This window comes from Thermobia domestica, chromosome 7 (genome assembly GCF_964235325.1).
Source record: "Thermobia domestica chromosome 7, izTheDome1.hap1.1, whole genome shotgun sequence".
Classification (NCBI taxonomy): Eukaryota; Metazoa; Arthropoda; class Insecta; order Zygentoma; family Lepismatidae; genus Thermobia; species Thermobia domestica.
Genome location: NC_137460.1, coordinates 63,818,768 through 63,829,529, shown reverse-complemented (window position 1 = coordinate 63,829,529; position 10,762 = coordinate 63,818,768). Strand labels below are relative to the sequence as shown.

Genomic DNA, 10,762 nt, shown 5'->3' with positions numbered 1-10,762 from the left:
AAAAAACCGCCACCACTACTAACAATTAGAGTTGAGGAAAGCCTCGAAGATTGCCAGGATCCGCGATCTCACGAAACGCTCGATCGCTCGACGCATTACATGGTGATGATGCATCAAGTCATTCTTGAGATTTTTTTTTATTCGTACGGACGGACACATAGACAGGCCTGGGTAACAATACTTGTGCCTGTAAGCGTTAGAAGTTCAGTCATTATGTTCGCATTTCATATATGCTCCGAAAATTTGCCTTGTTAATTGAACGGCTTTTATGTTCGTTAAATGTAAACATTAATTAATGAATGTATTTATTAAAAATAATAATTTAACAGTTATATATACGTAGTTAGAATTTTTTTATTTAGAATTTTCTATATACGTAGTTAGAATTTTAATTTCTTAATACTAAGTTTAAAATTTTATCAAAATTACTTCTAAAAAACTAAGCACATAAATTTACAAAACGAGATGATTCGAGAAAAGCTTTTTGAGAATCGAGACGAGATTAGAAAGAACCCTTCGTGAAATTGAGACGAGACGAGACGAAAGGGGGAAAAACCTTACCTCTCGTCTCCTGGCAAACATTAAACGTTTTCCACTGTTAGGCCTAGTACTGCCTGTGCTGCTAGGACACTGAGTAGTTTACTAAGTAGTCTTACTTGAAAAAAAACCTGCACAGATAAATTTTAATGTTATTTGATTTCTGCAATATCTTTTTCTTTCCTTTTTTTTAGTAGAAACACAACTGATAAGTTTTTTATGTAGTAGATTTTGTTTTCAAATAGCCTCTTTAGCAGTACATACGCTAGCTCCAAAAGTGGGAAACGATGGGTTACTCAACTAACAACGTTGGCCCTACTTTGTACTCCGGCCACTTTGCAGAGCATTTGCCAACTAAGTCAACTGCCAATCTTGGCCCTACTTGCAATTGGTCACTTTGTCGAGCATTTGACAACTAAATCAACTGCAAACGTTGGTCTTACGTTGTAATTGACCGTTTTATAGAGCATTTGCCAATCAAATTATTTGACAGAGGAAGATCAAAATTGTTGAATAAATGACACAAAATTGTCGGTAATTCAACATACACTTTAAACTACTTTGGACTAATATTATTTGATTTGATTTAACTTTATTTTATATAAAAAAAATTCCAACCATACCAAGAGCCTATGTATGCTCTATCAAGTGCTGCTGGGTCATTACACAAAAAGAATGTTAAACGCCTATCATTCAATCAAATTCCCAACAGAATTAAGAAAATCTATTTCTATTGTGTGCAAGAGAATCAAATCGCAACCGCAATTACATATAAACATGTAAGAAATTTGTCACTTCCTTTAAGGAATTCCCAAGCGTGATAAGTGTTTTCGAATTCTAGACTAGTGCTCATATTCAGTAAACGATTTGCGTCAATGGTCCCCTAGGTTTCGACAATAATCTGCTAACCACATGTTCATAAATTAAATTAAAATAACTAATATATAACAACGAAAGTGCTTATTAAAAGAAGCAAAAGGAAGCCGTGATTAATAAGCATGGTTCACAAAATATATCCTTTTAGAAGCATAAGCTGCTAAAGATGTTTTTTAAATCTACAGAAACTGCGATTTGAACATGAAACTGATAATTTGCACCTTCAATACATACAATAAAAAGTAATTTTATATCAATATAATGTAGCACAGGAGCTATTCTGCTTATACATATATCTTTGTGTGTGTTTCTCTATAAAATGTATTTTACCATATGACGCAGCAATTTCCAACTTGATGCTCTGTGACAGCACAGTTCGCTGCTTGTATTTTCGGTAAACCGCACAAAGAGAGCAAGGAGAAGCCAGTAAACCTAGTGTTGACAGAAAATAGTGGTGATGGAGGCAAATAACGTGTAGTTGATGATTTTGTAGATGCGCTACTTATGGAATCATAACTAATCGTATACTGCCAAGTAGGGATGGTTAATTCCGTAATATTTACTTTCCGGAATCCGGAAAATAAAATCGGAAAATTCCGGAATTTAAAAAATTATGGAATTTAGGAAAATTACGGAGTAAACTCGGGACTTTTTCTTAATTCCGGATTTTTTCCGAAATCCGGATTTCTTTTCCAAAATCTGGAAAGAAAATTTTCCGATTCTGGAATATGGATTTTTTTAGCCATCCCTACCGCCAACATTTGTTTTAATCCATTTCACCTATCTCGATCCCTCTCTTCGCTCACCGTGTTCTTCCCGTCCAGTGTCTGATAGGAAAAGCTATTTATAATACAATAAAATCTCCAAGTGCACATGACCTCATATATCGGTCATTTGCAAAAGGTGTAGGGTGTATAGCATTGTTTTCCTCCTCTTCTTGTTCACTTATGTCGTGCCTTCGGAAGATTATGGAACATGTTAATACACGTTACTTTATACAATTAAATTCATTTTCCTTTCCTTTCAACGTCTTGGATCGTATACTTTTTCTTTTTTGTCATTTCAATTAAAAACAAGAGAGAGTAGCAAAAAATAACTTTTCTAAGAAAATGCTGTGGAACAATTAGATGTCGTTTATAAACCTTTTACCACACAGCCTGACACAATTTTGAAAAGATAAAAAAGCACGTAAAGAGGGTGCTGCTATGTTTCGTGTTTTTGTTGACAACTTAATTTCTAAAAAAAAAAAAAAAAAAAAAAAAAAAAAAAAAAAAAAAAAAAAAAAGTAAGCGGAAGGCACTTAATTTCCTAATACAGTAAAATTTCAAGGTGCACATGATCTCTTTGTCAGTAACTCTAAGGCCATCCCCCCCCCCAGTAATAGATATGTAGTCACGCTTTGACCTAGGCAATTTTCCGCCCCATGCAATGGTATTATTTGCCTCCCCCTCTCTCCAGAAAGAACAAATTTTAAAAGACGCAATTTTAAGTATGCTGCCCTATCATGAAGAGCGAAAGAAGGAAAAAGCACTCGCACTCAGAAAGGCCTAAACACTGCAAATATACAATCTTCTTGTGCCTGTTTAGTTTTAAATAATCTATTATTTTAGTGAAAGATAGAGAAAACCACCTGCAGAGAAAAGACAGTAATCCTTTTCATAGAAGTCAATATCGTGCTTTAACCTCGATATATCAGTTTGCAATTCAGTGCAACTATCTCTTTTATCTTTATTTCTTGATTTTTCTTCTACATCTGTTAATTTAAAAAAAAAAAAACTTATTTCCATCTTCAGTGATAAAGAACTTCATTGTGACAAAGACAAGACTAGTTTTCATATTGAAACTGTGATAACAAACTAAATCGAATAGGTGTCCGCTACTGTTCTAGAACTGAGTTCTTATATTTGACAACAATCAAGCAATTCATGCTGGGATTGTTTGACCATTTGCTTTAGCACTGTCCATGTGAGCGTAGTATTCAAATAAAAGGTCAGCTTAGTAAATTTAAATACCATCCTCATGAAGTCTGTTTCCAACAAGAAATATTTATTTTAAATACTATATAGTTATGCCAGATTTTGCCGAACCGTGCAAATACACGTGTTGCACTTATGGTAGAGCCGCCCTGCCGAAAAGTACTCACCTCTCAAGCGTGGGGTCCCCGGTTCAATCCCAGCTCGCGCAAAGTAGACTGTGTGGTAGACAAACACCGTGTGCATATGTTTTCTTGGGGTTCTCTCGTTTCCTCTTACATTCTTCATTCCACCGCTATCATGCAACTCGTTATCATCATCTCTCTTAGTGTCGATGCATAATAATAGGATGTTGAATTGTAAATATATATGTATTACGAAATCAGGAGTGGATCCAGGACGGACTTCTGGAAGGGGGGGCGGTCGGTTGTAATATTGCTACTTAGAGCTACTTTTAAGAGCTCCAAACTCTGAGATGGATTTTATATATATATATATGAAATAAGTTTCCTTCTCGGGGGGAATCGCCCCGATCACCCCCCTGGATCCGCCCCTGTATGAAATGTTACTTCCTATTTTTAAATATGAACTGCGACATTTTTATCCTAACTAAAATCGATACTTTAATTAGGTCTACCTAGTGATAACATAAGCGCCGTCAGAAAGGAAACATTATGAGAGGGGGTAGTTCAGTCTCTATAAAGATTTTTCAATCAATAGTTTCCGTTAATTTCTTCAAATATAAATATTTCCAATATTTCATGGACAGTACTTTCTTAATTTTGCCAGGTAGGTTTTGTAAAAAGAACGAGAACTACTCAAAAAAATGAGGGTTCAGCCCCTCAAGGACGATTGTGTAGTTGAATAAGTCTGAGCTAGGCCGGTAAACAGTCCAAAAATGTAGGGGGGGGGGGCGGTAGAAGTTAGGGTGGGCGATCCAACTATATTATAGTTTATCATCATATTATTGATATTTGCGAGACTATCGTGAAAATTTTAGGCAGGTCAGTAAAAATTGCGGGTGCCCGGCCCCCTAAACCCACGTGGATACGGGCCTGGTCTGAGCGATAGGTTTCTTCTAATGGTCCTGTTCAGTGTTTCTTCTGGGGGGAGCTTTAGCCGAGGAGTACCAACCGCCTCCGAGCTAAAATGAAATTAAATAGCGAATATGCCTAGGTTACGCTTGTCAGGGCAAATAGGATCTCAGTGCAACCTCCTTATATTTGTTTTATTTTGTGCCCCACAGACATTTTTTTCTGCAAGAAAACTTGCTTTTTACGAAAGGTTTTTCGTTTTGTAGCGGGTAAATAATATCATACATAGCAACACTGCTCGCAAGATATAAACCCATAGCGGCAGCGGCGGTTGTAAGCTGCGTCGTTTGAAGTTGAAAATAATTTACCAATTACTGCAAAACGGAAGGAAGACATGCATAGAGGAATATAATCAAAAATAGTAGAGAAAAAACATAATTACCAGTCTACTGGATCACCCTTTTCATTCCTACAGTAAAGCTGTGAATTTACGAGAACAAGCACTGACATGAACCACGCACTGGTGTTCCCCATCACGAACACAAACAAAGCGTCTTTTGGAAAACAAGTGACTAGCAAGCAGCGACACCAGGCAACAAAACAAAGATACACGACTTGAGCATTTGCTGTTACCTCTGCAGTGTTGCTATGTTGAAACAGAAACTAGCCTTGAGAAAGAGAAACGAACGTACTTCGTTAGTTTCGTAATATCAGGAAATGCTGTTTGGAACTTATCATACTACAAATTGCAAATGTAATCAAATACTTGCAACAAAGTTTCAAGAGAACATAAATTATTATGTAAGTGTGTTTGTTAGGTTGCATTTTGAATTACATAACCAAGCAGTTTTCTACCTGCTAGAATAGGCCTATATGACAACCAGACATAGTGGCGCATCCACGTAGGTGTCCATCGGTTTCAGACGCACCAAACTTCGTACCTCGACTAACATTCATACAATTTCTTAAGACAATGCTTCTTGTTTAACAGAGAAATTACTGAATCTTTCAGTTTTAGATGTTAACTATACTCAAAATTCATTCATTATGCTTTGTGAAAAATGTTAACCCCCCTTCCCCTTAAGAATAATACACATTTCAATCGAAATGTGTTGATTAAAGAAAAAAAATCCCTTATAACCTAAGTGCTAACCATGCTCAAAAAATCATTTTAAGGGGTTAAATTGTTGGCTTACTTTCGCTATTTTATGAATAGAAACTCGGAAATTAAATTATTATACGAAATGTCCTCATTTTCCCTTCTTAGATGCTGAATTTTCAAAACCCCTGAGACAGTTTGCAACTTTATTCTAATAAGGAGTTTATATTCCGAATTTCATTTGTCTAATTGAAGTGCTCGTAAGATTTTTTTTTTTTTTTTTTTTTTTTTTTTTTACAATTTTGATCTCCGCTTCCTCCCTCTTAGAACACGCATTTTAATGAAAGTGGCATGACTAAACTCCTACCCGAGGATAGTAATATTAAGTTCAAAAATTCATTTCAAATGGTTCTAGGGTTGGCAACTGGTCAGTTTTTCTCCGACCTGTCCGGAAATATTGCTGTTATTTTGATTAAAGCCGGTGACCGGTACAAACTCCTTACGAGCCCCTTTATGACCGTTTTCTTCAAATTTATATCTAGTTAAAGCAATTTAATCTGGTTCGAAGTATAGATTTAAAAAGTAACTTTCATTATGTATATCCAAAATTCACCTTTCACCATTTATGAACGATTAATATATTTTGTTCATCTGTTTAGATAATTTTAGAGATGACAGAGACTATTTCAGGGAAAATTTGAAATTTACTTGCGAGGAATTTTATAATTTATTGAGAGTGAGAAAGGACTTCTTAAAGCAATTGCCTGTAGTTGAACTATGTTTCATTTTCCAAATCCAAAATTGTCACGTAAAGATTAATATAATATACTTCTTTTTTTCATCAGTTTCGATAATTTTAAAGATGTGGCAGTTGCTGGTAAATACAATAAAATGATCAATGCTGATTCCGTTTCTCATTTATAGCATACTGTATCTATTAATCTTATTAGTGAATGTGCTAAGGGTATGCAGAATACAGGTACTAATGCAGTTCTGTTCACGATAGTGCACTTCCTTCCCATAGATGGGTCCGAACGGAGATACCTCACACTTAGACCTATATCAAAGGGAATTTTGAGGAGGTGCCGGTTTTTATTTTCTACAGTTGGCAACCCTAAATGGTTCAACCGTTTTCATGTGACTTCAATGTGGTAAAAATAATCATCATCATAGGTATTCTGTCTTTATTGGCAGGTCACTTGCCGCAGCTCAGAGGCTTCCATACTCCACGGTCCTCCGCTAACTTCTTCGTCTTCGCGTATGATTCTTTCTGTTTTTATATCATCCATTAATTGTAGTCTCCTTCGCCCCCTCCCTCTCTTTCCCGCCACCATACCCTCTAGGACGTCCCTCATGATACAATCTCTTCTTAGGCAATGTCCCAACCAGTTTCTCTTCCTCTTCCTAATAATATCTAAAAGTGTTCTTTTCTCACCGACCATTTCTAACACACTCTCATTCGTTTTGCGCTCGACCCAACTAATTCTTTCCATTCTTCTCCACACCCACATTTCGAAGGCTTCCAGTCGATTTTCATCACCTTTACGTAATGTCCACGTTTCCGCCTCATACAGTACAACACTCCACACGAACAATTCTTTTTTTCCCTTGTCTCCTATATTTTTAATGAATTCGATTGGTATGTTATCTATTCCGGTTGCCTTTCCATTCCTAATCTCGGATATAGCCTTTTCAAACTCATCCCTAAGAATACTAAATCCTTTATCATCCTCGCCTACTTCATTTTCTACTTCAACATTTAGGCTACACGGTCTATCCCTACTCTCATATAAGTCTTCAACGTATTCTTTCCACCTTCCTATGACCTCATTTCTCTCGCTGACTACCTTCCCATTCTTATTTTCTACTGCCATCATAATACCCCCTTGTTTCCTCCGAAATTCCATAGATTTCAACTCCTTATACATTTCCTCATATTTCCCAACTCTTTCTAATTCTTCTATGTCCTCGCATTTTCTTTTGTAAAACTCTCCCCTCGCTCTGTCTGTTTCTCTTCGTAATTCATTATTTAACTTTCTGTACATCTTTCTACCCTCTTCTGTATCAACTTGTTTCCACATCTTCCTCTCCCTCATTTTCTGTAACATCTGCTCTGTAACCCATGGTTTCTTAGCAGTTTTGTGTTCGCGGTAACCTACTGCTTCTTCTGCGGCCTGCTGTAAGCAACGTTTAATATGTTGTCACCGTGCGTTGCATCCTGCACCTTTTCTTTCCTCGTTTGAACATTTTTCTTTGAATTTTTTAACGAAAAGATTTCTTATTTCCTCGTTTTTCAACTTTTCACCTAGTTTGTTACCTACTTTTCTTCTGCCTACATTTTTCAGTTGAATATCTACTTCGGCTAGCACAAGATTATGATCAGAGAAAAAATCAGCCCCGGGAAGGGTCTTCACGTTCTTTAAGTTATTCCGATACCTGTCCTGAATTAAAACATAGTCTATCTGATATCTTCGGCCGTCTATTGGTGATTTCCATGTATATCTTCTTCTCTTGTGCTGATTGAACCAAGTGTTCCCAATTACTAGTGAATTCTGCCTACAGAAATTCACCAGTCCCTCTCCCCTTTCATTTCTTTCGCCTAAACCATATTTGCCTGCGATACTACCTTCCTGTTTTTCTCCCACAATTGCACTGAAATCTCCCATTAAAATTATACATGCACCTTTCTTTTCCCTATCTATAATTTCTTCTATTTTCTCATAATTTTCCTCTACTTATTTAGTTGCATGCGAAGTCGTCGGTGCATATGTCTGTATCACCACTAAGTCCTTCGTTTTCCCTTTAAGTCTTAACATCATAACTCTATCATCAATAAATTCTACTTTTACTACCTTCTCCTTAAATCGCTTTCCAAGAATTATTCCTACGCCACTATGACCGCCCTTTTCATTACCTGAATAAAACATTCTATATTCTTCGCTGTTCAATACTCCATTACCTTCCCATCTAACTTCACAAACGCCTACCAAATCTAAATTATTTTGTTTCATTTCTTCTTTAAGATTGGTAAAAATAAAATATTTAAAAAATTACTCCGCTTGTTCAAAGTTTATCAACGGAATTTTTGAAAACCCTGGAATACGTGTAAAATAACTTTTAATGAGGAGCCTATTTACCGAGTTTTATATCCTAACATTAAGGGCTTGTGAGATGTTCTCTTTTTGACATAAACTTGAGCACTTCTTTTCTCCCTTAGGATATGCATTTTAATCAAAGTAACATATGACGTAGAAGATACTAACTTAAAAAAATAATAGACCCTAATAATTTCATGCAGTTCAGCTGTATTCCCGTGATGCGATCACAAACTAGGATATTTTCAAGACGAGGGAAACAGGCGATTGGATACAAGCTAATATAGAACATTATGAATAGTATCAAGTGTGAGGCATGTGTCAATAGGGTGAAGCCTGAATGCATCTTGATAATTTCATATAATGCGATATAATTACATTTCAAGAAGCAAAAGGTGTTTAAGCTCAGTTAGAAATGTAGTTTCTTTTTCTTTTTTTCTTTTTTTAAGTTTCGTGTTATAACATTTTTGTGCCCATAGTCAATTGATCTGCTTTGTCCTTTTGGATGAGAATATAAACCAAAAGATAAATCGAGTTCCCATGTTAACTCCATTGAAGATTCACGCGAACTTTTTGTAACGTTTATATACCATTCATGCCCTAAACGCAGATCATTGATGCTTCCAATTTCAAATTGTAAATTTGCATAAGTACGCATCTTTGCCGTTAAAAAAAAAAAAGCGTTCGATTCCCGGTGGGAGAACATTTGGTTCAGATTTCACGTTAAACTCTAGGTCAATGTCTCATATAACCTCAGTGCTGAAACGGATGCAAAATCTCAATCCAATCAATAAATTACCATGAACAAGGGAACTAGCCACTCTGTTCCAATTTGTTTGGCGTACTCACGTCAGTGATGCTAACCTGAAACATTATAAGATCCCATGTTCAGAGTCAAATAATTTCATTTTGGTTTTGAATTTCCCACGTTATATTAATTACAATCATTACAAAATATGATATAACAAACAACTCTATGTTACTAACTTTATATACTGTATTGAATTATCAATGAATTTCAATCTTCCATGTATAGAAAAGAGTTCATGAATAATTGTTTTTTTCTTAAAATATATATTCTTATTGTCAGAAATGTAGCATCTTCATCACACCTTTATGCCATCATCTTCTGCTGAATGAAACAATGAGGGTTGCTATCTGTGCCGGCTTTCGCCGGACAAGTTCTGTTTTTTTTTTTTTTTTTTTTTAATCAGTTTCTCACCATACATGACATTTATCTCGTAATTTATTTTTAAATGTCTTTACCCACCCCCAACACCTGAATTTGATCCGTCTACTGCCTCGCATCTCAAATTTCAACTTTTTGTTTCCGTTCTTCGTACGGCAAAAATAAGTTTATGGCATTATTCTTTACGAAAAATTTAAATACCTTTACCTCTTAAAAATTGTATTTCAACCAAGGTGAAATGATTAAAAAAAAAACTTATCGGCTGAAATAGTGTGTTCAAAACTGCATTTCAAATGGTTCCTCCTTTCTTCTCTGCTGATGAGACACAACTTCGAAGTCCCTTTTGTATATTGAGAAGAAATAGAAGTTGTCCCTCTTCTCTGGTTAAAAGCGGAATTTTGGAAAACACCCTGGCGTAATTTCCAAAAACACAGAAGCATATGCCCACTTATTTTAATTAATAAGCTTCTGTCTCTAATCTTAAGAATTTGAAGATGTGACCACCGTATAACAATTAGAAGTCTCATCTTTTCCTTCCCGCTTTTTTTCTTCCCTTCTCGAAAACTTTAAAACACACTTAAATGCGTCTTTAATTATTTTAAATGAGAAGTCCAAATAACAAATGTCATGTCTTTAACCTTAATAGATTCCGAGATACTGACATCTCATTATAACAATTCAACCCCCCAGTGTTTTCCATTCACAGTTTTTCCTTCTTTTCTTTGGAAAACAACAACAACAAACGAGGAAACATACATATCTAATTATTTTAAATCATAAACCTAAATACCAATTTTTATGCGTCTAACCTCATGTGATTTCGAGATTATAATCATTGTAACTCCCATCCTTTTTTCCTTCCTAGCATTTTTCCCTTGTAAAGAAAATATCCAAAAACACTTAAACACATCTTTAATTATTTTAAAATGAAAAGTCCAAATACTAAATTTCATATATCT

At 35.5% G+C, this 10,762-nt stretch overlaps 1 protein-coding gene across 1 annotated transcript in view; it reads right to left on the bottom strand.

Moving 5' to 3' along the window:
- DNaseII (deoxyribonuclease II) overlaps positions 1 to 5,052 on the bottom strand; it is a 151,511-nt gene extending 146,459 nt beyond the window's left edge. Inside the window, exon 1 of the mRNA XM_081764801.1 lies at positions 4,863 to 5,052. Coding sequence (XP_081620927.1) covers positions 4,863 to 4,954 — 92 coding nt within the window. The 5' untranslated portion in view covers positions 4,955 to 5,052. The remainder of the gene's footprint in view (positions 1 to 4,862) is intronic.
- Between the last annotated feature and the right edge of the window lie 5,710 nt (positions 5,053 to 10,762).